Below are 26,499 nucleotides of genomic sequence, written 5' to 3' on the forward strand. Positions count from 1 at the left end.
TCCTGCAGCCCTTGGAGCAGGGGCTTGAAAAGGGTTCTGGCTAGTGTGAGTCTCTCATCATCCAGTTACAGGGTGGATCTTTTTTGAAAAGCTTGAGCATATTAAGTAAACTTTGTCATTTCAGATGTACTAGCTTCCTTAACAATTTTTTGGAATGTGCTTTCATTCCAGCTTTGTGCTAGGTGGTAATGTTACAGTATTAGCTAAAACATGTCACAGAGCAGTTCCCATACGCAGTAAAAACGCTGGCTGAAGGGAAGTCTGCACGGAAGTATTTTATGGGGAAGGTTGCTGAATGTGGGAGCTTGTGAGTAGTTAAGCATGCTGCACTGGGGATGGGGAAAAGGGGGGAGGCTGAAGAGTAGAAAACCAAAAATGTCCCTGGCAAGAGTGGCAGTGTGACTTGTCCTTGGGAGGGGATGTGGGGGTTGGAATAGAGGTTTCAGCTGATCACTGACCGCAGCGGGACCTGAAGTGGTCTTACACTGTCCAGAGTGGAAGGGTGGAATACCGGGTTTTGACTCAACACTGTTAATTATTCTTGATTAAGAGAGCGGTGGAATACACTTTTAGTGCCTTGTGGCCTGTAAGGAGCGAGTTTGGATTATCGGGATCTGTGCTGAGAAAGAAAGCTTTTGAATGCCTGAGATAAAGCCCGTGCCAGGTCGGAGCTGGTGTCGTGCCGTCGCTGAGCTCCTGCCCCGTCCCCGAGGGAGCTGGCCTCGGGCTCTGCCTGCACGTGTCCTGGCGTCACGGGACAGTGGGTGCTGGTGGGCTGGGTGGGAGCTTCACGGGTGGTGCCGGTGCAGCGCCCTCGCAGAGGAACCTGACTGGGTTTATGTACTGCTCAACTAATGTAACTGAACCCTCAGCAAATACAAACAATAAAGCTTGCCGTTGTATGGCTTTTCTGGCCTCTTGAGGCGTCTGAATTTATGCAGCAATTAAAAATCCCGCAGCCCTTAGCAGTTTTGGGTATGCTGTAATGGAGCTCCCCAAACGTGGGTGTCTGACCCAGTTCAGGGGTGGGTGTTTCTGGAATGGAGGGAGCTGCTGTTATGTACATAAGGAAAAAGCTGCGGCCTTGTTATGTTTTCATAGCTCCTTTCTCTACACGCCTGGGAAGCTTTTCCTTGTAAACCTGATGATAAAAAAATTAAAAAGCTGGAAAAAATAACTGCAAGCCATTCTGATTTGAAGGTGGCTCAATCGCTGAGGGGGAAGAACTGCAGGAGGACATGGGGACACTTGGTGTCAAAAGCCTACACGAATGACTGCAGTGCTGTGTTTTAAGAAGTTCTTTTATTTTAAATGCCTCAGTGAAAAAAAAACCTTACAATGCCGTACTTAAAAAGTACAATGCCGTTCAAATATGTAACAGCCTGGAATGTGATCCAAGCGGCTGTGCTGCAGCCAGGCAAAGCTCAGAGCTTGTTGGAGGAGAAACCTGCGCCGTGGTCTCGTAAGCTGAGTCAAAGCGCTGATCTCTGCAGGTCGCTTTGCTGGGTTTGATGAACTTCAAGGGGTTGTTACTGGCAGCAGTGCGAACGCTTCAGAGCGTGGCACCCGTCAGCGGAGACCGCAGCTCGGGTAGGATAAACCACAGAACAGCAATGTTTGATGAAAACAGCAAAGCATTTTGTGAACGTTGAGGATGTCTTGTTCTAACCACGAAAGGACCTGCTGTCTCCCTTCAGACACCTTCACAGGGTTCGCATTGTCCCGCGGTGCCTCAGGGTATCTCCTGGATGTTACTGGGATTTATTGGGTTTTGAAGGAAAACTCCTTCCACAGGATTTTTTTCCAGCAAAATATTTTCAAGTAAAGGAAAACACAGCACCTACTTTGTGCTGGATCTGAAAGCATTGCTGCGGGGGAGATGGGGTACCGCCAGCAGCTGCCTCCCCAACGGAGACCCGGCTGGTATTGAACAGAATCACAGAATCACAAAGGTTGGAAAAGACCTGTAAGATCATCAAGTCCAACCATCACCCCAACCCCACCATGCCCATTAAACCATGTCCCACAGTGCCACATCCACACGTTTTTTGAACACCTCCAGGGATGGTGACTCCACCACCTCCCTGGGCAGCCTCTTCCAGTGCCTCACCACTCTCTCAGTAAAGACATTTTTCCTAATATCCAGCCTGAACCTCCCCTGGCGCAACTTGAGGCCATTTCCTCTTGTCCCGTCGCTTGTCACTTGGGAGGAGACCAACACCCACCTCACCACAACCCCCTTTCAGGTAGTTGTAGAGAGCGATGAGGTCTCCCCTCAGCCTCCTCCAGACTGAACAACCCCAGTTCCCTCATCCGCTCCTCATCAGACTTGTGCTCCAGACCCCTCACCAGCTCCGTCACCCTTCTCCGGACATGCTCCAGCACCTCAATGTCCTCCTTGTAGTGAGGGGCCCAAAACTGAACCCTGAACAGGGACATGTTAATTGCTGCAGCAATTAAACAGAGGCAACAAGCCAGGGAAAAGGTCTAGAATGAAAAAAGACGTAGTTAAGCCTAAAGACGCAAATGCAGGTGTTCCACCAAGCTGAAGGCCATGGCAAGAGTTGGGTCCCCGCTGTCCTGACGTCTGCTCGGGTGGGGGCCGTGGGCTCGCGTCTCCCCGTGGCGCCCACACGTCATGTCATGGAGACTGTTTTGCAGGTAGACGCACTCCAGTTTCTAGACCCTTTAGCTCAGACCAACTTAGAGCTGGGACAGCGGGATGATGCGTGTAACTGTTTTAAAATAGGCTGCCACAAACTGGACTCTCCCCTTCATTTTTTGGTTTCTGCTGACTTCTGGACACTTTTGGGGAATGAATCTCAACCAGGCGTTTATTGAGGGCCACTTCAGATGCACACGATAGGCAAAAGACCCAATTCCTTGGAAAACCAGGGGCAGGTTAGAAGGAGGTGGCGGATGTTTCCTCCTCGGGGGGAGCCTGGGCTTGAGCCCCGGGTCACCGGCCGACGGCTGACCGCCCGCCGAGCCCCTTCCAGCCCTGCCCCGTCCCGCGGCTCCGCACACCCGCCCTGACAACAGCCTGCAGCCCCCCTGCGCGCCACCGCGGCGGCCACGGAGGGTCCCGGTCCCCCCCGGAGGGTCCCGGTCCCCCCCGGGGGTGGCCTGGGCCGTATGTGTGTGCATGTATGTATATGCGCCCGTACGGATGTATTTTCATCCATTTATATATTTTAGTTATTTGACTATATTTGGCTATTAGCACATGTTTTTATGTCTGTATGTATACCCAGGGTGCTGTTCTCCACCGGCGCGCTGAGCGAGCGGTGCCCGGCCCCGCTCCGCCCCCGGCCCCGCTCCGCCCGCGGCCCCGCTCCGCCCGCGGCCCCGCTCCGCCCCCGGCCCCGCTCCCTCCGCCGCGCCGCGCCGCGCCGGGCCGGGCCGGGCCGCGGGGGCATAAAGCGGCGGTGGCGGGCGGGGTCCGGCTGCGCTCTGCTCTGCTGCGCCATGGCCGTGGCCCGGCGCAGGGTGTCGGTGGGGCTGGGGGTGGCCGGGGCGGCCTGCGCGCTCCTGGGGGGCTGCCTGCTGCTGGTGGGGCCCCTCATCATCAAGGAGCAGGTCGTCAAGGTCAGCGGGGCCGGGGGGCACGTCTGGGGCGGGGGGGGCCGGAGCGGGTGCGTGGCGGGGGGCTTGGTGTGGGGCCGGGGCGCGGTGCAAGGGGCGGTGGTGGTGCGGAGCGGGGTGCGCTGGAGCTGGTGCGCAGCCGGGGCTGGTGCATGGGCACGTTTCCCTGGTCAGCCTCATCCGGGTGGTGCAGCGGGAGAGCGCTCAGGACCGCAGGGGCTCTGCTTCAGTGCCGCTGCTGCAGCTTCGAGCAGCCTCGGTGCAGGCAAACCCGGCCTTGGGATATTCCGCCCTTGGCCTTGGGATATTCCGCCCTTGCGATATTCCGCCCTTGGCCTTGGGATATTCCACCCTTGCGATATTCCGCCCTTGGTTACGGCGAGCGTGCCTCATCCCTGATGAGCAAAGGCTTTTTGAGTAGCTGGAATTGACCGGGGGGACAGTGCTGGTGGTGCTGAGCATTGTCCCGAGCACCAGCCCTTCCTCCTGTCCCTCCTGCCTTTACCCGCGGCGCTCCTTTTGTAATTGGGTGTACAGATCACTTGGGCTCAGACGTACTCCGGTGAGATGCTTCCCAAACTGGGAATGGGACAGGCGGTGTGCAGGGGTGCTCTGAAGGAGCCTTGTGCAGGGGCAACCTCCAAGTCATCCTCTGCTCAACTGGAAGACCTAAAGCTGCCTCTCTGAAGACCTGTCTTATCCCTAAGAGAGGTCCTGAGGCTGATCCTCCACGGTTAAGGTGTGGGGCTGTGGATGGAGTTGTTGGTCTGTTCAGTAACTGCTACACAGAGACTTGGGAACCAGTGCTCCTGTCCTCGCTGTCAGGACACCAGTTGTCCTCCAGTAATGAACCAATTGGCCCATTCCCACATCTAGCCAAACCTTTTTCTCGCTGCCCGAAGGAGACGTGCCCCCTGCCTGGGCGTTCCTCCAAGCTTGCACCTACCCAGGTCAGCACCTGCGGCAATGGCCCTGTAAAACATGGGGACCTTGGTTTTTCTGGAGGCACCTGGAGTGCCATGGACCTGCCTAGGATATGAGCTTTAACACAGTGCGACTGCATTGACTCATCCGTCTGCCACTTACCATTTCTTCTCTACCTTGGAACTCTTGTGCTGTCCCGCCTGAAAGCTGGCAGAGGACTGACGGAACCGTCTTTACCGTTTTAGCAGGGTGATGAGGGTGGTGGTGAGAGGATGTGGAAGATGAGGTCTGACACTGAGGTTGCGCTTGCACACAGCATGACTGCTCCTCTCAATCTGAAGAGGAAATGTCAACTGTTGGTTTTACTGAGCAGGGTGGCTGAGATTCAGGCAGGATTTGGGCACTGTTGATGGAGCTGCTGGTCCTGTCTGGGGGAGATGAGCAGTAGCCAGTTCCTTTCAGTTCCTCAGGAACAGAGATCAGCATGGTCAGCAGGTGTCAAACCTCCCGGTGATGCTTTGTAATCCATCTAAGTGAAAAAGACTCTGTTTTTATTTCAGACATATGACAAGTTTGTTTTGACCTACAAGTAGCTTAATTCTGAGGCTGCCCTGTTAAGTAGACCTTGCTTAGCAGCACCTGTGGAGTATCTTGAGCTGCTGTGGCCAGATGGGAGAGGACTGAGAAAGATAGCAAGGGGCTGGGATGCAGCTCCATCAGACTGTGCACATATTATATAAATAAATGCATACGCAATAGGGGATCCCGGGAGTGCAAGACAGAATAAGTAAAGGAAAGCAGATGTTGCCATTCAGACTCTATTGGACACTCAGGAGCGGGGATTGTAAAGCAGGCTAAATAAAATCTTGTCCTCGAGCTGCTGCTTTGCCATGAAATCCTTGATGCTGGGAAGATGGAGGCTCTCGGCCAGCAGCAGGCGGGTGTTGACGTGGAGGTGGGGAGGGTTTGCCAGGTGGGGTACACTGCACGGTGGAGATGTCTGCTCACGGGTAGGGCTTGGAGGATCTGGGCTTGCAGAGCCCCGCTGCTTAGGGGCGGCACAGCCGCGCCGTGAAATGGCTAAAGAAAGATGGGACATTGCGGGGAAGCCTCCGGCAGCTTTTATTCTCAACCCCCTGTGGCAGCAAATACAGGCACAGTCAGACTGAGCTGCTCCAGGGTGGGAGAGCCATTGTGGAGCTGCCAAGCTGCAGCGGGATAATGCCCATGTGCCTTCACCAATTAGTGGGTCAGACATGCTTCTGTAAACTGTCTGGGTTATTTAACCATGGCAAGGGCTTGTTCTTGCAGAGGGAGCAAAGATTATGGTGGAACACACCCAAAATAAATGCTTAAAAAGGAAGAGGCTCTTGTCTGCAAGGCAGCCCTCAGGAGGCAGGGAGGAGCGGAGACGGATATGCCCAGATGCCAGCTCCTTGGGCTGGGGAGCTGGCAAGGGCTTAAGTAACGTTTGGACTCCTGCATGCACTTCCCAGCAAACGGGACAGCGATATGGAAACCACAGTTGTGCATTGCCTTTGACCTGCCGTATGACCGACTATGAATCACTGCAGGATGGCAGCTGAGAAGAAGCAAAAGTGTCCTGCACGGCACTGTCAGGACACAGCTGGGTTGCCATCCAGTTCTCTATCTGCTTTTGGGCATTTAGCGGGTCCTTCCCGCCGGTACCCAAACGGTTGTGTGGATGGATGTGTCACCTCTCCCAGCCCTTGCTGGCTTCTGGCTGCGTAGGGCTGCCAAATGTGGCAGGTTAGCGGAGGCGGTTGGGACAGGGCTGTTTCTGCCAGGCAAGTCAAACATGCAGAGCTGTGAGTAATTCAGTGCTGGCTTGTCTAGCACAGAGCGAGCCTCTAGCACATCAAAACAGCTCCGAAATCCTGTGGGTAGGATCTGGAATGTTGGTCCAGAATAAATAAGCCTACAAATATCCTGTGGCATGAACTTGATTCTTCTGCATATGTAAGAGTTCCCAGTTTAGATCTGGCTCAGCTTCAGTCTGCATAACACACCTGGGTCCTCTGGAGAGCCTCTGCTGGAACTGCCACCTTTGGCTGGTCCTGATGTGGAGCCGAGGGTGGATGTGCTCAGCTGCAGCCACCAAGCCCAAGAGTTGTGTCTCCTCACTCTTTTTTCTTTTTTTCCCTTGCAGAATGTCAGGATTGACCCCAACAGCATCTCCTTCAACATGTGGAAAGACATTCCTGTTCCTTTCTACATGTCGGTGCACTTCTTCGAAGTGCTGAACCCCAAGGAGGTCCTCCAGGGAGCGAAGCCGGTGCTGAACCAGCGCGGACCCTACGTTTACAGGTCAGGTACCACTTGTGGTCCAGCTAGGTGTGAGCCCGGCCACCGTGCTGCCTGCCAGGCTTCTGGCTGACCCCTCTGGCAGGAGGGCATGGCATTAGCATACTTGGCATGAGTCCAGCGACATAGGATTTTAAAGTAACCCAAATTGCTCTGATTTTGCTAAAGCCACAAGCAGGACCGCTGGCTGCTGGGGGGGTGAGGCTGGTCTGTGCTTCACCGAGTTGTGGAGCTCAGTCCCATGCTGGGACTCGCTGGGCAGCCAGATCTGGGCTGATACGGTCCAAACATAGGCACGAGGGGTGTTGGTGTGGTGGTGGGCAACCCTCATCTTCAGAGAGGACTTGGTTCATCTTCACTGTGTATTTAAGAGTCCAGCTCCAGAGCTGGAGTCACCTCAATATCAAACTTCATGGATTGGCCTAAGACCTCTTACCTAACAGGAGACCCAGAAGCTGCCTAACATGAATGCTCTGGTCATGAGAACCGGTATGGAGCACTAAAACTTGGTCAGACCCACCTACAGCAGGGCTGGGTCTGTTTGCCATGGCTGAGGATGGTGGTTGAAGCCCCAGATGCGTGTCTGGACCTGAAACAAGAAGTGATGGTTGATGTTGAGTTGAGTGTGTGAACTTACCCATAAATGGTGATATTCAACACATTAGTGCCTACATATGTAGGCAAAGTCAGGTCAGCAGCCTAAGTAAGCTCATGTGGGGAGATTACTGGTTTAATCCAAAGCTGTTTGAGTAGCGCTGGGGGGAAACCTGGCAGTATGTATGTGCCCTTGTTTCCTCTGGGCTTGCCAGGTCACACCATAAGACCATGTGGATTCTGTATGTTGTGATCGCATCAGTCTCTTGGCTTGGGGAAAAAGCTTCACTTACTGTAAATAAGAATAAACAAAGGGGCAAAGCTTATTAGTATCCTTGTGTTCCTGCTGAGTAAGATTAGCGCCCTTCCCTAATGTGGGCCATAAAACAGAGGCTCCACAATAAAGGACTTTGGTTTTGCTGGTGGATTGAGCTTCAGCTCCCTTGGAGCTGTAACAGGCTCACGATGTTGGGGGCAACCTCATGCTACTGTGGAGCATCGTAGCCTCCATGAGACTGGGCTGCCCCTGTGGCATGGAGCGAAGGGGAGCAGTGCTGGGTGATGTGCAGGAGGTGGCACGGTCCGAAGCCCTGAGGAGCAGGAGAGCCACCATGCTGCATGGACGTCAAGCGGCCCTGAACCTGAGAGCCATCAGGGAGCTCTGGGGCAAATCAGCGTGGGCTCGTTGGTGGGGTTTGTGGCATCTTGTTTGGTCCTCTCCTGTTTTGCAGATTGTTTTGGCGTGTGGGTTGGTATAGATCTGCTTATCTGGGCGTCTCTCCGATAGGGCTGGGCTTTTCAACGGCTGTAGGCGAAGTGACAGAGGAGGTTTATGCTCTTGTCTCAAACTTCTCGTCAGCTGGGGTTTGAGTTGGGAAGAAACACTTGGTGTCAACAAGTTGGTGCAGAATCCAGTCTGTCAGGGATGCCTTACTCCCAGGCTGCCATCTCCTCCTGCTAGACCCTAACCCTGGTCAGGGTGGGAGGTTGACACCACCCGATCCCGGGCACGCTGCCTCCCCTGCTGTCCCATGGCTTCTTGCTGGGGTTCGGTCTCCTTCCTCTGCTTTTCATAAGCAAGCTCAGGCTTCTGCAGCCCCTCCTTGCTCCTCGGATGTTGCAGGGACACTGCATGGGGCAAGGTTCCCATGATCTCTCCCATTTCTTTGCAGGGAGATCAGGTATAAAACAAATATCACATTCCATGACAATGACACAGTCTCCTTCCTGGAGTACCGGAAACTCTTCTTCCAGCCAGACTTGTCCAACGGCAGCGAAGAAGAGTACATCGTTGTGCCAAACATTTTGATGATGGTAAGAACTTGCTCTCTGGATGGGTGACAGCTTCTAAGCTTGTGGAGAAAGGGCATGGGAGCGATGACGGCTCAAATCTTAATTTCTTGTAGGGCTTAAAGCTAATCAAACCATGAAGTAGTTAAGCTTATAAAATGCAGTTTTCTGCTTTATGGGTGTTCGTTGTCGTGTTGGGCTGTTAACCCTTCCAAAAGCAGAGTGTGCAGAGGGGCTGGCAAAGTGGCTGGGCTTGAGTCTGCAACCTCGCCTGAGCATCCTCTGGGGAAATGAAGCCTGTGAACCCTCAACTGCTTTCTTCCCAAACTGGGGATAAATGGTGAACCTCGGTTTGTCCAAAGGATTTCTCTAGGTCTATAGATCGGTGCAGCAGAAGGACCTTGCTGAGCACCGAAGGTGCATTGCTTCCTCTTTGGTAAAGATAGGGCTCTCATCTCAGAGGTTTGTTTTCTTTCCCAGGGAGCGGCTGTAATGATGGAAAACCTGCCAAACTTTGTGAAGCTTTTACTGAGCGGAGCCCTGGCTGGCCTGAAACAGGAGGCGTTCATGAACCGGACGGTGGGAGAGATCATGTGGGGGTACGACGACCCTCTTATAGACACAATAAATATGTTTGTTCCTGGCCTGATCCCTTTCAAGGGGAAATTTGGCTTATTTGTAGAGGTAAGTAAGCTGTTGCTTGGGAACACTAAAATAATAGCAATATGGGTTTTGAGATTGAGTGTCTGGGCTATCCCCTTCACAAACTAGAGCAGGCATGTGTAGCTGGTGGTGGTTGTGTAAGGCTGCCTTAATCCTGCCCTCAAGCAGAAATGCATGTGTTAGAAGCTGTTGCTGGCAACTGAAATAAGGAAAAGTTCACTAGCTTCCAGTATGAAGCACCAGTAAAGCTGACGAAGCATGCAAAGCCGTTAACATATTGCAGTCATGCTGTGTATAATGGATTAAAAGTTAGTTTCTTCTCTCTGCAGCTTAACAACTCCAATTCGGGACTGTTCACAGTGAACACGGGCATGAAGAACATCAGTAAAGTTCACATGGTGGATTCATGGAATGGACTAAAGAAGGTGAGTGTCGGGTAGCAAACCTCTAATACGAGGGCAATGCCTGACCTAAAGCAAGATAAACTGAAAGTTCTCAGTGCTGTTCTATCTCTGGGTTGTAGGTCTGAGGGCAAGTTTCTACAGGACTTCAACTGCTGCAACTTCTGTTCTATCAGATTACCAGAAGGCAGCCATATGACAAGAGGCTTGTCATGAAGCATTAAGTTCAGCTCATCATCAGTGTCCCTTGGACTCCCTTGAAATGCTGTTGGAGCTGCTTGTTTGCTTCTAATGGTTGAAGTCCCAGGCTCCTGTGGCCTGTGTTTAAGGCGTTATTTAAATATCCTTGTTAAAGGGGTGCTTATTCTTTCCTTGTAGAATTCCACTCCTAACTAAAATCCACTGAATCTACAGATCAGCCACTGCAAGAGCACTTGGGACAGGGGAATCTTCTCCTGCTTTTCCATTAATTGGGAAAATTAAATGGGAAAGATCTTGGAAGCTCTTCAGTGTTGCTATTTCAAGCTGCTATGGAGGCAGTGTGGAGTGGTGGATGTCCCGTGCAGGGGTGGAAGCCAACTCTCCAGCGAGCTTCTTGTTCTGAGCTCTCTTCTCTACAACTGTCCCGCAGGTGAACTACTGGCGGAGCAGCGAGTGCAACATGATCAATGGGACCACGGGGGAGATGTGGCCACCGTTCATGTCCCCAACATCATTGGAGTTCTACAGCCCTGATGCCTGCAGGTGAGGCCACAGCTGCCAGCTTGTCCCTGTGCGGGTGGCAGGAGACGCAACGCTCATCCTGTGCACACAGAGTACCTGTGCAGAGATGCAGAGGGCTCAGGACTAGTCTCTGTAGCTACAGTTCAGCTGCAGTTCACAGGGTTGCAGTGTCTGAGCTTTGCAAACAGTGTAGCTGTCTAATTAGTAGCATCTTGTGGTATCTAAAAGTACTTCCAGATCACTGGAGAAGTCTAACTTGCCCATGTTGAATCATTAGAAAACCAGTCTAGATAAGATGTGGGAGGCGAGAGGGAGAAGTAAGAGTTGTCATAAGGAACTGCTGCCGTAACCATTTGCGGAACTATTTCAGCTGACTAAAGGCTTGCAGAAGTGCTGTTGTGGGGGCTTGTGCCACCCTTTCCAAGCTGCTTCACTTTTTTGCTGCCTGCTTCATGCAGTGCGGTGCACGTCTGTCCTGTATGAGACACCCTGACCTTAGCTGATCACACAGGGGTTAAAGTACCCTGCAGAGCCTGCCTGTGTGGAAACTCCCTGAGGCTGGAAGGAGGGGAGGCCAGGAGGCAGGCGATGGCACAAAACCCTGTCCCCAGCTTGGGGAAGATAATGTTAATTCAGGCTTTGTAGATAGTGCTGCAAAACAAGCAAGTGCTCATGCTGAATAGCGAGCAATGACCTCTTCAGCGAACAAGCAAAGTCAGCTGAGCCAAGTATTAGTGCAGGAATTCCTCTACCCAAGGGACATCAGCAAATACCAAATGATCCGGAGCCAAGGACTTCCAGGGAAGTTTACCAGTAATCAAAGCTGAAATACACATGCCTGTTTCTGTAAAACTACAGAAGTCTTCTGGGGAGCAGAGCAGATTTCCAGGCAAGGTGTAAAGCAAAGTGGAGGAAACAGCTTGGTTTCTTGTTAGCGCAGGAGGTTCCCGCAGGACAGTGCTGGGGAGGAAGTGGCTGTGCCTCCTCAGCAGACAGTGCTGCCTCTTCTCCGCAAATCTTTCTCAGCCTCTCTGCTAGCCCCGATGGCTAGGAAGGAGTCACAAACATCAGTTGACAGACTAAGAGCATATCTGCCTTGCTGCAGGGCTCATCTCCTCTGCTGTTTGCATGTTAAGTGCAGCTGATGCTGAGATGCAACTACCTGGATGTCCCTGCAAGGTAGGCAAGGCTTTGTCCTGCTGATGTGCTGCGGCAGCCTCTGCCTCCTTGCTGGAAGGTGAGCACAGCCAAGAGGCATGCACGTAACTGCTGAACATGCCCTGAATCCCCCAACCTTGGTCCTGGTGTCAGAAGGCAGCTGTAGGAATAAGCATCCCCTTGGCCTGCCCAGGCTGTCTGCATCCCTGCAAGCCTCGCTCGAGTGTGAAGGGAGCAAACTTCCCTCCTGGAAACTTGCACCTGTCCTGGCCAGCTGGTAGCGATAATGCAGCATAACATCGCTAGCCTGTTGCATCAAGAAAAAAAAATCTCCCTGCATAATGTAAAATTTTCCACTCCCCTGACAGCCTATATGCTGGAATTGTGCTGCAAAAGAGATTTAGCCAGAGTCCATCCCCTGTGACAGAGCACTTCTACCTCGGAGCCAAGGCTTGCACAAAGAGGGTATTATCTCTTGGAGAGCAGCCCTGGGGACTACTACATGCCTCTAAACAAATCTCATCTGGATACTGCAAACAGACTCATAAGCCTGTGGTTTCTCTCCATAACTAGTCCTGACCAGCCCTTTATCTGTGCTTAAAACATGGAAAGCAAATGGCTTAAATACTCATTCCCCATCCAAAGCACTGCTCTGAGTGTTTATCTTGATCTCAAAGTCTAAGTTACGTTGCAACTGCATCTTATCCGGCAAAGATAAGAGCCCAGTTCTGGGCTGGGAACCTGTTGGCTAATCCTGCTCCTTCTCCACCGAAACCCTTCCAGATCCATGACACTGGTGTACGAGCGGTCTGGGAAGTTCAAGGGTGTGCCCATCTATCGCTTCGTGGCACCAAAAACTCTCTTTGCCAATGGCACGGACTACCCACCCAATGAAGGCTTTTGCCCCTGCATGCAGTCCGGCATCCAGAACGTCAGTACCTGTAGGCTAAGTAAGTCCTTTCCTCCCTGGGCTCTCCCTGCCGTACCAATGTTAAACTGTAGGGATGTGGTACAAGCTTGGCTGGCTGGAAAATTGGCTCTGCTATCTGCTGGAGTGTTAAAAGGTACCGCCGGGGTCTGCGCGCATGGCATTCTCGCTTGCACTCCTGCAGGCATCTCGGCAAGGAGGGAAAGAGGGAGAATCCTTGTGCCCGAAGTCCCCTCGGTCCGTGCCCTTACAACAGCCTGGTGTTTGTGGGAATGCCCAAGGATATGGTGGGAGTGTTATGTCCCCCGGGCTGGGGAGGGAGCAGGCAGGGGAGCAAGGGTAGGAAGAGGCAGGTCATGTAACTGCCAAATTAAATGTTAACTTTGGACGCTGTGAGTGCGGGTCATGTGGGAGTGAGAATTCGGACTTAGGGTCCTAACCCACGTCTGGGTACAGCGAGTTACCACGGCATTGTGTGGTGCATGGGGGGAGAAGGTGGCTTAAACACTGGGTCTTAACCCTCCCAGAGCAGTGGAATAAGCTGCAGGGAGGCAAGGGAAAGAGCTTTCTGGTTGGGAGGAGAAGACCATAAAAGCCTGTTCAGGAAAAAAAATGCTGCAATGGCTTAAAAACCTCAACAAAAATTCTCAGATGGGTTTCTATGAGCTTAAGTTGCCTTTGTTCTCATCCAGAGGCACCGATGTTCATCTCCCATCCTCACTTCTACAATGCTGACCCAGCCCTGGTGAACGCCGTCGAAGGCCTGCACCCCAGCAAGGACCAGCACGCGCTCTTCCTCGACGTGCACCCGGTGAGTGAGCCTGGTGGGGTCCGCTCCTCGTGCTGCGGGCAGGGTGGGGGAGCCTGCCGTCAGCTGCGTGGTGGCCTCACTCTGCTCTCGTGGCACTGACTTGAGCAGGTTCCATAGTGCAAAGAGTGGCGAGGACGTGTGTAGATAAAAATGTCAAAGCCATAAACTAATTGAATAATTAGTCCAGCTTCTAGAGAACTGCGGAACTAATTATAAGCGTAATTGTTTTGATAAGTGCAGTCAAGTTCTTTCCACTGACTCAGGTCCATAACACCAGGAGGTGTATCTAGCAGTAGCACAGTTACGCCCCAAATCTGGAAACATGTCCTGCCATGACTGGCAAAGTCTGAAGACCACTCTGTAGCTGAAGCATCGCCATAATTTTTCATAAGTTTTGGGTTGGCTTCTACTCTCTCAACTTGCCTATCTGGCTGCTTCTGCACTGGACTATGAGGGTTGCACTTCTCACGTATCTATAGCATAAGGGTGAAGTCACCACTCCAGTGGTGATGAGTTGGGGTGCCCTGAGCCATCGTTGTCCCAGCTGCTGATGGGGAGGGGACTTTCGGATCTTCCACCCATGACCTGTGTTACATATGGTCAGATCTTCCAAACGTTCAGTGTGTTTGCTCAAGCAAGAAACCAATACCCCTCTTGAGGTAAGGTAAGCTAGGCTGCTTATGTAGGCATTGGGTTCTCTCTGCTTTTCTTATCAGAGTTATGGAAATCTAATTAAGTTTATTGCAGTATCAAACATCTACTGATAACAGTATGATTAACTATGTACTCAGCAGGCTGCAGCTAGCTAAGAATAAACAGGGGCAATCCAACAATGATTTTCTGCCCTTAAAGTGTTGCAAAATTGCAGTGTCATGAGAAACCAATGCCTTAATGGGCGTCAACAAGACCAGCTTTGAAGTGTGATGTTTTCATGGTCTTAGGGTGTTGCTGGACAGTGGTGGCTGTTGGTTCCTAGTTCTGAGAAATATTTTGTCCTTTGCTATGTGCATGAATCTCTTCGCATTGGTACCTTTCCAACCCATTGCTGGTAGGATGAACAACAGAAGATGTTCATCAGGCTTCAAAAAACAGTGAAGTTGCTATTAAAACACTGCCTAGGGAGTCAATTATAGGTTGCACGTGCTGTTTGGTAATTTGAACTTATCTAGGTTTGGTCCCACAAGCCCTGGGTCACACAGCACCCCCCTGGTTCATGCTGTCTGCCTGCTGAATGTGTGCTGCCGCCTTCTGCAGCAGCCCTGTCTGTTCAGGTTAGCTTTGTGCCTTCAGACCGCCCCAAGAGAGGTGCTCCCTTCTGGCTGCTGCTCTGCACAACAGCCTCACTGGCTGGTGAGCGTTCAGGTGAAGGGGACAGACTGCAAAGTGCCATGGGGACAGCGCTGTCCCTCCGTGAGCAGTCATCTGCAGAGCCTGGGGACCGGTGCCTGGTTGGCTGATGCTTGTGCCTTGGTGGAAACCCCAGCCACGCTCCTGGTCTCGTGTGTGGTGACTGCAGTGGATCTCTGGATGATCCAGTCGATTGCTCTGGAGGGTGGCACCCAGAGTAGCTGTGACGGAAAGCAAAGGGTTGCTCTTCTGCAAAGCTCTCCAGACAAATGTTGGCTTTACTGATGAAGTCGTTGGTCTTTTCCTATGCAGATGACGGGCATCCCCATGAATTGCTCCATCAAGCTCCAGCTGAATCTGTACATAAAGCAGGTGTCTGGTATAATGTAAGTAGTCACCTTTTAGAAATGTCCATCTCCCTTCCTTGAGCAGGGAGTGCTGCTGATGCTGGGCTTGCTGCAGAGTTTACTCTCCCCAAAGATGAAGTAGCTTGAACATTACCAGTTGTCACGGTTGCAGAAGCCAGTTGGCTCATGTGGTGAGATGTCAGCTCTTCCAGTGACCTCAAACCGCTGTCCTTTAGCGGTACAGTGTGTGGCTGCCTGTTTGCTTTGCTCCTGCAGCATTCCTGCACCTGACCAGACAGCTGATGAACAGACTGCTCGTCCCGCTGAGGCACAGGAGCGGTTCGCCTGCACTGTGCTGCTGCTCAGAAGGGGTTACATCCAACATGGAGACTCAAAACATGCTCTGTCTGCAAGGTTGACAGCTGAAGCCTGTGTCCAAAAAGATACTTTCAGCTCTATACGAAAGCAAATAGAAGGGCTCTGTAGCAGTTGCGTAGTGCCAGATGTTAAATACCCACAAGGGTGGGAGCGTGCACTTGCTGCTTTGGCTCTGTTGTTTACACCAGCAGACAGCCCCGATGCTCTGAACGTGGCCGCACCACCCTGTAGTACCGTGCAGGTGACTGAGACATCTTGGAACTGCGTGAAGTTTAGCATTCCAGTTCACTGAGCTCCTATACCTGGAGCCCAGATTTGGGATGGCACTTACTGCTGCCGTCAGGGAGTTAAGCATGGATGGAAGCGTAAGCCCTGCTCTTGCATGAAAGGCCCAAGTTGGACCTGGTCCCTCGACACGGGGAGCAGCTCACTGAAGCAGCAGGAATTGCTGCCTCCTTACACTGGTCTCCTGGCCACTATCGGTCTGCCAGACCTGTCCCTTTAGAAAGAATTCTGGCACTAATTGTGGCCTGATCAACCAGAAATCTAAGCGCGTATTTATCTCTTTTCTTTCCCCCTAGTCAAACAGGGAAGATTAAGCCAGTGGTCCTGCCGCTGCTGTGGTTTGCAGAGGTGAGCTGCTTTCCTCAACCTGGTTCTGCAGAGCCTCTCCTGTGGGAGGGGAGAGCTGCTTCCCCATCACCCCGTGCTGGGGAAACTCCACTTTGGATAAAGCTTTAAGCCAGACAAACTAATTAAGCACTAACAGAAGGCTTTGCAATACTTGGCTATGTCACTAATCCCTCTGAGCTGAACAAACCCTGCACTATACTTGGTAAACCGCTAGCTCTGTCCTAGATGTGGGGTTAAACAGGGCCCAGAATAGAGCTGCCAGCATCTCCATGCCACCGTGGGCCAGGGATTGCAGTCCCCAGCTGCATGTATGTCCATCCGAGTCAACTACTTATAAAAGCTTCTAGCCCGACTGAATCTTGCATAAATTCTCTAATCTGTGCTGGGAGGTGGTGGGAACGGAGTCGCGCCGCTGGTCTCTCAGCCCTGGATGGGAGGGAAATGCCACTGACAACTTTGCTTTTTGGAGCAGACTGGATCCATCGAGGGCGCAGTCCTAAAGCAGTTTTACACCAACCTGGTGCTGATCCCGTCCCTGCTGGACTACCTGCAGTATATCTTCCTTGGGCTGAGTGTCCTGCTTATTATCTCAGCAGCTGTACTCAGGGCAATGAGTCAGGTAAGAACTTGCAGATGTCTAATGGGGAGTGCTGTTAGTCAAATCAGACTTAATCAGACGATGTAGATTGGGCTGACTATCTAACACTCCCGAGGAAACATTGGCTGATGCCACAAACAATGTCCTAATGGTGCCAGGTGCCAGTACATAGCAGCAGGACTTCCTTGGCTATCCACAAATCAGGCTGCAAATAGATAATGTAAAAGCATTTCTGGCCGCCTCAGCGCACAGCAGTGATGGAAGTGGATTCCTGTAGGAGGAGGCATTTCTCAGCTCCTCCAGCTAATGAAAGAGCAAACCTAGCTCCTCAGCCCAGCCTCCATAGAAAGCAGCAGGTCTGTGCCGTTGCACAAATCTGTGCCTCTCTGCAGGGTCCCAGCAGTTTTCTAACGTGAATAGAGCCTTCTCGAGGGGATGGAGCTACTTTAGCGCAGCTTGTTCACAAATGAAATGCAGTCGCTGTGTCCTTGCAGAAGGGGCACAGACACCGGTGGCCACTTCTCAGCCCAGCCTGGACTCTGTCTTTCCCTGAAACTCACTGGGTTTCTCTGCAAACTGCTCCAAATAGCCCTGGAGGTTAAACCCTCGGGGCCTTTGTGGGTCTGGGCTTACGGAGAAGCGAAGACCTTTGAAGCCTGCAGGGAGCTGGCAGCTGGGTAGAAGTTGGCCCACGGTGGGGCGGGCAGTGAGGGTGCCTGGCTGGCACACAAGTCCGAGCTGAGCTGCGAGCACAGAATATAAAACAGCTAAAACACTTGATGGAGATCTGTGGCTCCGGCTCCGAAACATTCATCTGATAACACTAAGCTCTCTAAAAGCTTTAGCTCTTGAAGCAGAGATCTAGCTCCCTAACCTATATTGAAGCAAGCTGATTTAGTTTTGCGCTACAGTCAAACGACTTGAGCTGGCTCTAAAGCTACAGAAGTGAAGAGGCTACTTGTGGGGATAAAAAAAGCAATGCTTAAGATGAGAGCAGGCTAAGGGGAGAGCATGTGTGAGAGGCTGCTTTTGCTCAACCTCCTACAACTGCCCTTACTGAAACACTAATGCAAACCCACTTTAAATAGTGCCAGGGTTCTCAGAGTATCACGTAATTGGATTTTAACCAAGCCTACAACTGCTTAATTGACTTAAACACATGATCCCAAATCCCCTTGTTCCTCCACGCGCTTTTCCGCAGGATGGGAGCGCTGCTGGGGCCGAGGGCTCAGCGTTAAACCCTTACTGTGCTCCAGAGATGGTCAGGCTTTGTGTGCTGAACCTCTCAGCAAATGCAAGTGGCTGCTGGCAAACAGATTTCACTCTGCTGCATACCGCCAGCGTATCTAAAAAAAGTCTGTATTTGCTGGGCAGCTATTTCTAAGACCTGCAGCCCTGGGCTGGCATCTCCTCACTCTGCTTTGTGCTAGTCTTAATTCCTGGTATCAAAGAGCCTTAACCATGCCACAAAGGGTCAGGAAGAAAAGCTGGATTTTAAATTCACTCGAGTCAACCGAATATCTCCTTGTGAAATATCCCAAACCCAGGCGTAAGCCAGCTGTATCTGGGTGCTCAGCCAAAAGTGTCATGAAGTGCTAGTACTAAAAATCAACTGCAGGAAGTGCCTGACTACCTGGAAAGTGATTAAAAAGCCTCAATGACCTTATAAATCTCTAAGGAAGCTATGCAACAACGCATGAAAGTCTCTGCCTAGTGAGTAGGTAAGAGCTTGTAAACTGGAAGACAGCAATTTGCAGCCAAGGTGTGTTCCTCAAGTGATTGAAATGTTGCTGATCTAGCGATGATTGCTTAATCGTGCACAGTCCTCCCTCTTGAAGTCACAGGCGATGTCAGAGGGGACACTGAGCGGGGGCATTGTCCTCACCTCCACGTGTCTGCCAGCGTGAAGGTCTCCTGAACCTAACTCCCTCCTGGAGTATCTTGTGTGCCTCTGGCTTCTGGAGGGAGCAGTGTGCTCTAAACCCAGTCCAGGTGAGGTACTGTGAAACACTCAAATCTTAGTCTGCCGGTTTGAAATGCATCTGTTGGACCTGCAGTCCTAAAAAAACGTGTAAATCTGTACAGGCGTAAAACATGCCCAGATGCAGCATTGTACCTCTCCTTTGCTAACACGGCCTAAAGCCTGTGCGGTGATGCATTTAAAAGGCAAACAGACCATTTTAAAACTGGCTTGACTCTGTCCAAAATCTTAACTAGGGCTTAGCTTAATCTAAATTTTGAAATCTTCATTAACAACTAGATTCTAGTTAAACAGTGATTAAAATCTCCTCCTAAAATTGGAACCCTCGTGGAATTCATGTCCGAGTGCACCATAAACTAGCCTGATTGTCTTCTAGGAAAAATGCTCTTTATTTTGGAGTAGCAATAAAAAGAATTCAGAGAGTAATAAGGCCAACCAGGCCACCTCTGCCAAAAAGCTGCCTCCGGTTAAGGGGACGGTGTTGCGGGAAGCCAGACTGTAGGTGGATACCCAGTCAAGGTAACACACTCTTCTCTCATCCTGATTTGATTAAACTTTGCTTAAAACCAATCAAATGGAAATGTTTACTGTCCACATCTACCAGACATGTCCTCTTGGCAAGCTTTGATATAATGATGTTGTCTCGTGGCTTTATTCAGGGTAATTTAGATGTCAATACTCACACTTAACCAGGCTGCAAGAACATGCTCTTATTGTTCCTCCCTGTGTACCTGATCTGCAGCCCTAATAATATCAGCAGAGATCAGGGTGAAAAGTAGGATTGGTGTGAGGAAACACTTTTCTCACCTTTCCCCCCACTCCAAGTGTTTGAGATCCAGAGGTAAGTTTTTTAAATGGGTAGAAACTCATGGGGGGGTAACAAGTAGTCAACTGGTGGGTGTCACTCCCCTCCTGCATGCAGAGAGCCTCAGGGGAAAGGCTTTCAAGAGGGAATTTCTGATGTATAAAATATTTGGGTTTGTATTACAGGAGCACAAAATCACTGAGTCGTTGAGGTTGGAAGGGACCTCTGGAGGTCATATAGTCCATCCCCCTGCTCAAGCAGGGTCATCTAGTGCCGGTTACCCAGGACCATGTCCAGATGTCTCTTAATATCTCCAAGGATGGAGATTCCCCAACCTTTCTGGGCAACCTGTTCCAGTTTTTACAGTTTTCACAGTAAAAAAAAAAGTGTTTCCTAATGTTCAGATGGGACTTCTTGTGTTTAAGTTTGTGCCCCTTGGCTGTTGTCTTGTCCTTGGACACTGCTGAGGAGAGCCTGGCTCTGTATTTACACCCTCCCTTCAGACACTTGTATACATTGGTAAGATCCCCCTGAGCCCTCTCCAAGCTAAACAGACCTGGCTCTCTTATATGAGCAAAGGCTAAGAGATGCTCCATTCCCTTCATCATTTTTGTGGCCCTTTCCTGGACCCTTTCCAGCAGCTCTATCTCTCTTGTTCTGGGAGGTCTGGAATTGGACACAGTACTCCAGGTGTGACCTCATCAGTGATGAGTAGAGGGGAAGGGTCACCTCCCTCGACCTGCTGGCAATACTCCTAATACAGCCCAGGATACAGTTAGCTGCCTTTGCTACAGGGGCACGCTGCTTGCTCATGTTCAACTTGGTGTCTACCAAGACTCTTGGGTCCTTTCGGGCCAAGCTGCTTAAGAGTTGGGTGGCCCCTAATATGTACTGATGCTCGGAGTTGTTCTTCCCCAGGTGCAAGACTTTGCACATCCTCTTGTTGAACCTCATGAGGTTCCTGCCAGCCTATTTCTCCAGCCTGTTGAGGTCCCTGTGGAGGACAGCATGACCCTGGTCTGTCAGCCACTCCTCCCAGTTTTGTGTCATCAGCAAACTTGCAGATCATTAATAAAGATGTTAAACAGGAGTGGACCCACTATTGACCCCTGGTGCACACTGCTATTTACTGACCTCCAACTAGACTTTGTGCTACTTCTCATGACCCTCTGGGCCTGGTTGTTCAGCCAGGTTTCAGTCCACCTCACTGTCTGTTCATCCAGCCCATACTTCATAGCTTCTCTATGATGATATTATAGGAGACAGTGTTGAAGGCCTGACTGAAGTCCAGGGAGACAATATCCACCGCTCTCCCCTCAGCTACCAAGCCAGTCATTTCATCATAGAAGTTTATCAGGGTGGTCAAGTATGATTTCCCCTTGGTGAAGCCTGATGACTTTCTTGTCCTTCATGTGCCTGGAAATGCTTCCTAGGATTAGCTGCTCCATCACCAAGGATTGAAGGGAGGCTGACTGGCCTGCAGCTCCCTGGGTCTTTCTATCTTGAACTTCTTCAAGAGAGGAGTGGTGCTTGCTTTCCTCCAGTCTTCGGGCACCTCTCCCAATTGCTATGATTGCTCAAAGGTTATGGGAGTGGCATTGCAATGACGTCGGCCAGCTCCCTCAGCACTCGTGGGTGCATCCCATCAGGGTCCGTGGATTTATGTATGTCTAGGTTGCCTAAGTATTCTCTGACCTCATCCTCTTCCACCAAGGGTATGTCTTCCTTGCTCCAGACTTTCCCCTGGTCTCTGGGGTCCCCTGCCTCATTCACAACAGGCCTGCATGTCCCCTAGTCTTCCTTTTGTCACCTGTGTACTTACAGAATCCCTTTCTTCTTGTCGTTGACATCCCTGGCCAGATTCAATTCCAGCTGGGCTTTGGCTGTCCTATCTTCATCCCTGCATGCTGGGACGGTGTCTCTGTATTCCTGCCAGGTTGTCTGTCCCTGCTTCCACCTTCTGTATGCTTCCTTTTTGCATCTGAGTTGGCCAGGAGCTCCTTATTCATCTACACAGATCTGCTGCCATTTTTGCTTGACGTGGAATGCTTGTTGGGATGGACCACTCTTGAGCTTGGAGGAGGTGATCCTTGAATAACAATCATCTTTTTTGCCCTGACTATTTCCCCCCACCTGAGCTCTGTAGTCACTTTTGATACTTTCCAGGTGGCCCTGGTGGTATCATTGATGCCCACACAGAAGAAGCAGTGGGTAATAGTCAAAGGGTTGGATAAGCCTGGTAGTCCCTCCACAGCACCCTGGATGCATGTCCCCAGCAAGCAGCAAATGTCTCTAGATGACCGGTCAGGTGGGCAGATGGGTGCCTCTGTCCCCAGCAGCAGGGATTGACCCCCTACTTCACTTGCTGCTTCCTCCTGCATGATTTAGGGTCAGGGACCCGCCATGATCTGCTTGAAAGCATATCTGGCTCCTCTTCAGCTGTGAGGGTGATGAACTTATATTGTAGTCGTAAGCCTTTAGGTGGAGCAGGAGCCTTCCTCTTAGTGCCAGAAGGTGCCAGCTTCCATCCTTCACCTTCTCCAGAGGTTGTGCTTGCCATTATAGTAGGGATGCGTGCTGCTGTGTCTCTGTGGTGTCTGGGGGTCTTCAAGCTGTTGTGTCCCTGAGAAGATCCTGTCCGTCTCCCTTTCATCTTCTGTGATGCTGCGCAGCATGCTGACTTTGTCCCATAACTCCTCCACTTGGTGACACAGCTCTTCAGGCTGGGTGTTTGGGGGGTGTTACAAGTATTGGCAGGCAGGAATGGAAATAACTTCATCTTGTTAGGGGAGGAGATGCAAAAATCTTCAGTTTAAGAAGCCTTCAGAAAAGGGTTCTTGGCCACGTGAAAGTCCAAGAGGTTTGGGGCAAGCGTGTCCCAAGTGGGGATGCGGTGACACCTGCGCACTGTAAGGTCTGACCACAGTGCCACTGCCGAGTGCGTGGCTGTAACCGTTGTCCTCTCCTCTTCAGAGAACCGCCACCGAGAAGAGCCCGCGCCATCCCACCACGCAGAGCAAACCGCCCCCCTCCTCCGAGACAACGCCGCTCCTACACGACGCTGGCATGCTGAGCCAGGACGCCGCCAAAGCCTGAGCCGCTGGCCCTAGCACGCTTCCCACTGGGACACATCCACGCTGAGGATGAGACCTGCTTTGGATCCCCAGAGGTCTCTGGAAGGTGAAGTCGTCCTGGGCAACTCAGCGGAGACCCTGCGCACCACGGCAAAGCTGCTGCACCAGCACTCCCGCACCAGGGCACAGGAGACCTCATCCAGACACCCGAAACACAGTGTGCAAGAACCCCTGTCCCCAAGGCGCCGGCCTTTGCCACAGCCCCTCTCTCCCGTGGGCCAGCAGGAATGAAGACGGTGGCTGGCTGATCCGAGAAGTTATTTTGCAATTGAAAACTGCCTGTTGCTAGGAATAAGAGGCACTTTAACAGGAGCCTTTAAAATAAATGAGGTTTGTATACGTAGCACTGATGGGATTTAGTGATCTTTTTAAAAGCCACTGTTCATCTCAGGCAAATGGGGCTTGCTGTCCTGAAGCTACTTACGGTTTTATTGCCACTTGATGTGACTGGACTACACTGCAAATCAATTTTGGGTGCTGTCACTTCAGCGATGCCTCCCCTAAAGGCTTCCCAGGGTGCCTGGAGCCTGCCCAGGGTTGCTTCTGCCTTTGCATGTGTCGGAGAGTACAATGGTGACTTTTAAAGCCCCAATTCTGTGCCATGACCTTGTGCTCCAGCGATTCTAGTCCAGAGCCCTTTTACTTAGCCTCTGCTTGCTTTAGGTGACTGCATGAAACGAGCCTTGCCAAAAATCTCGGTGGTACATCTGACCTGTCACTCAGCTCCTGGCAGACGGTTGTCCCTGCTGCCTGCTCAGCCATCCAGGGTCAGGTCTTCTGGCCGTGCACCGACGGTGCTGGAGGCCATTGCGTCGCTCTGCCCATGCTGCTTGCACGTGGGAAGGGAGCAGGCGGAAGCTTTGTCTCTCCTTGGGCATTAACGACGATAACTCGTGGTTTTGAGATGGAGGAAGCTATGTGCAATCATGAAAGTAACGATTGCCTTAGTAAGATTTGATGAAATTATTGCAGATTTCTGAAATGAGGTCTTGGGGGATCTGGGGCTGGATGTTAACTGGGGGTGGGTCCGCTGGGGTCACTCTTTAGCGGGAAGGAAGCCCAAAGCCCAGAGATGTTTTTGGCTAACTACCAATCAGTAGCTTACCCCACCTGCCTTCCCTGCTTCCAACCGGGAACCAGGGTAGCCCTTAGGAAAGCCAAAAGAGCTGGTGCTGGTGCCTCTGGCAAGGACGAAACGGAGCATGGAGGGTCTCTGGTTTCTCTTGGACTAGAGGACTTGTTGCACTGCGTGTGGCATGGGTACTGCCGTGAACCAGAAACCACTGCAGTTGTCTAGGACAGCCCTGCGACCTTCTGGTGGGGTAAGCAATACTTTCCCTCTTACACCTCCGTCCCTCTTGCTAGGCAGGACGAGCTAAAACTGACACCAGCAGTTCCTATGCTGGTGCGTTCCTGACTGGCCACATTCCCCCGCCCCGGCTTAGGCTGTCTTATCATGGGAACGGTTGGGATACAGCCCAGGTCACCCAGGGGGTGGGTAGCAGCTACCCAGAGCTCGGTCTGTGGGCTGAACTTGCCTAGATGCCCAAAGCGCGTCTCGCAGGCAGGGTGGGACTAGCCAAGTCCCTTCTTGTGGCCAGTACCGCTGGATTATTTCTCTGGCGTTAGTCCTCACTAAGGGTGAGGCTTAAACTACAGCTGTAGTTTTCCTCTGGCCTCGAATCCAAAATTGTCTACCGGCAAATGGTGGCTGACAACCTACAGCCTCAGCAAGCGGCGACCGCAACGGGAGCAGGGCAGAGGCACCGTCTCGGGCAAGGCGCTGTGGGACACTCAGGAGTAAGGCCCAGCTGCGCTCGGCGAAGCGAACCGTAGGCCGAGAGAACTCCCCTTGGGCTCCTCTGCTTGAGGCTTTAATGACGTACCGGTGCTAAGTGCTGTTGTACAGGCGAAAAGAAATAAAAGACCCGAGTAGCGCTCCTAGTGCAAGCTTTTTTTTTTGTCTCTGCAGAAAAATATGTTGCAAGAGCTCTTATTTTTAACACAGCTCTGCACGTTGCAGTATGTCTTTGTCTTGGGGGGGGCCCGGCTGCCCCGGGGGTGTTGGGGGGCGCGGGGGGGGCTCGGCGGAGTCGGGGCGCGGCCGCCGGGGGGCGCTGCGGGGCCGCGGACGCGCCGGGCCGGGCCTGAGCGGCGGGAGGGCCCCGGCGGGGCCGCAGGGCCCGGGCACGGGGGGGGTGCTGCCCCCGGCACCCCCTCTCCGGGCACCGCTTGAAGCCACCAAGCCGGGGGCCACGCAAGAAGCCCAGCAGGCCCCGTGCAGAGCCGCGGCCGTGGCCCGAGCCCTCCTTAGCCGGGGGAGCGTGGGCTCACCCAGCGCAGAGGGTCCTTCGCCTGTCAGCGAGGCGCCTGTGCGCACGTAACCCGGGCGTTAACCTCAGGGGGCTTTGCAAACCCCCCCCGGGGGCCCCATGAAGATGGGGAGACTGAGGCGAGGATGGAGGCCCCCAGGTCCCGGCCTGCGGACGCGAGCTTGGGTGGGCGCAGGAGGCCCCGCAGGCTGTTAGGCCGTTTTCCACCCCCAGCGGCCCGCTCGCCTTGTTTACAACACCCCCAAGGCGGATGGCTCGGCAGAGCTCCTCGGCACTCGTCCCCCGCCCCGCGTGCTGGCTGCAGCCGCAGCCGGCCGCACTGCCCTACGGTTATTCATCGGCTCGCGGGGCTCCAATTATATTTCTCCTGCGCTTCAGTCACCTTGTTGGCTGCTTGTGAGGTTTCCAATTCATTTTAAAATGCTCCTCATCACCCCCAAGTCCTTTCCTAGCCCTGACTCATTCTCCCTTGCCAATTCCCTTTGTACGGGGTGCTCAGGGCTGTCACAGCCCGAACGCCGGGAAGGCACAGCCAGCACCCTGGTGCAATGCGCTCCCTCCCTGCAGAGGGGCCAGCACAGCACCTCCTCTCCCTCCCCTGCCCCAAGCCCGGGATTTTACATTCTCCCAAGGATTTTAGCTGGTCTCCACAAGCTCGGTAATTATCACAACAATCTCATTCTACTGTGCAGAGCTTTGGGAGCTTCCTTTCACCCAGCCTGTCATGGGCACGGGAGATGAACGGGTCATCTCCATCCACGAGGTGCTTTGTCACCGAGCGTGTCTCCAGCTGTGAGCAGTTGCCTTTTGGGCTGGGCAGCAGCGCAGGTGGGGGGAATCAGAGGAGGTGGGGGGACTTTCAGGGCTTGGTGTCTACTTTATTTTCCTCCACAGTGCAACAGACCCCCACCGGCTCCTCTGGAAGACAGACCAGAGACAACACAGCCCTCCCCATTTGCACTGGGGGTAGGATGCTTTTATAAATGCGGTACAAACGTAGTACAGGAGCTGTTCCGCTTCCCTTTCTCCAGCCCTATCCCACCTTCCCTGAAGCACAAACAGCCCAGCTGTTCTCTGGGGCTTCAGGGCAAGGGAGGGGGCTTGGACCCTGCTCAGACCCGCCTGCGCCAGGAGCAGCCTCTGTGTTATCTCCTCCACCTGTGCCCCAGTGCTCCCAGGTGCCCATCACTGGTTGCGCTGGGTTAAAACCCCGGCAGGCAGAGGAAGCTCTGGTTTGAGCCCCAGCAAGGCTTTGCTCTGTTTGGCTTCTTCTCGTTGCATTCACATTTGCTCCTGAGCACACACAAGCTGCGGCTTTGGTCCCCTGCGTGCAGGACTCTTACAGCAGTGACGAGATCCTCCAGCGATGCAGGGTGGTGAGTGAGGTTGCTGCTGTCGAGGCTGTGAGCAGGTGCATCTCCTGGGGCAGAACTGGGGCTCTTACTGCTTAAAATACTCAAAACACACACAAAAAGTCAATGTGTAGCTGATGCTGTTGCAGTTATAGGGGTGACATCGTGATGTTCTATGGGGAAGCGTTT

The 26,499-nt window shown here is 52.4% G+C and overlaps 1 protein-coding gene across 2 annotated transcripts; it reads left to right on the forward strand.

Moving 5' to 3' along the window:
- The first annotated feature begins 3,468 nt into the window (after positions 1-3,468).
- Positions 3,469-24,557, forward strand: SCARB1 (scavenger receptor class B member 1). Of its 2 annotated transcripts, none has more exons than XM_059827475.1 (12): positions 3,469-3,588; positions 6,680-6,837; positions 8,601-8,742; positions 9,199-9,402; positions 9,711-9,806; positions 10,414-10,526; positions 12,447-12,613; positions 13,284-13,402; positions 15,062-15,135; positions 16,056-16,107; positions 16,580-16,726; positions 22,465-24,557. In XM_059827475.1, exons 1-12 carry the CDS (start codon positions 3,469-3,471, stop codon positions 22,585-22,587), a joined length of 1,515 nt encoding a protein of 504 aa, XP_059683458.1. In that variant the 3' UTR covers positions 22,588-24,557. The 2 variants fall into 2 exon arrangements, with proteins under 2 accessions (XP_059683458.1, XP_059683459.1); XM_059827476.1 differs by lacking the exon at positions 22,465-24,557 and adding an exon at positions 19,063-19,188.
- The last annotated feature ends 1,942 nt before the right edge of the window (positions 24,558-26,499 follow it).

Source organism: Gavia stellata, chromosome 21 (genome assembly GCF_030936135.1).
Source record: "Gavia stellata isolate bGavSte3 chromosome 21, bGavSte3.hap2, whole genome shotgun sequence".
Classification (NCBI taxonomy): domain Eukaryota; kingdom Metazoa; phylum Chordata; class Aves; order Gaviiformes; family Gaviidae; genus Gavia; species Gavia stellata.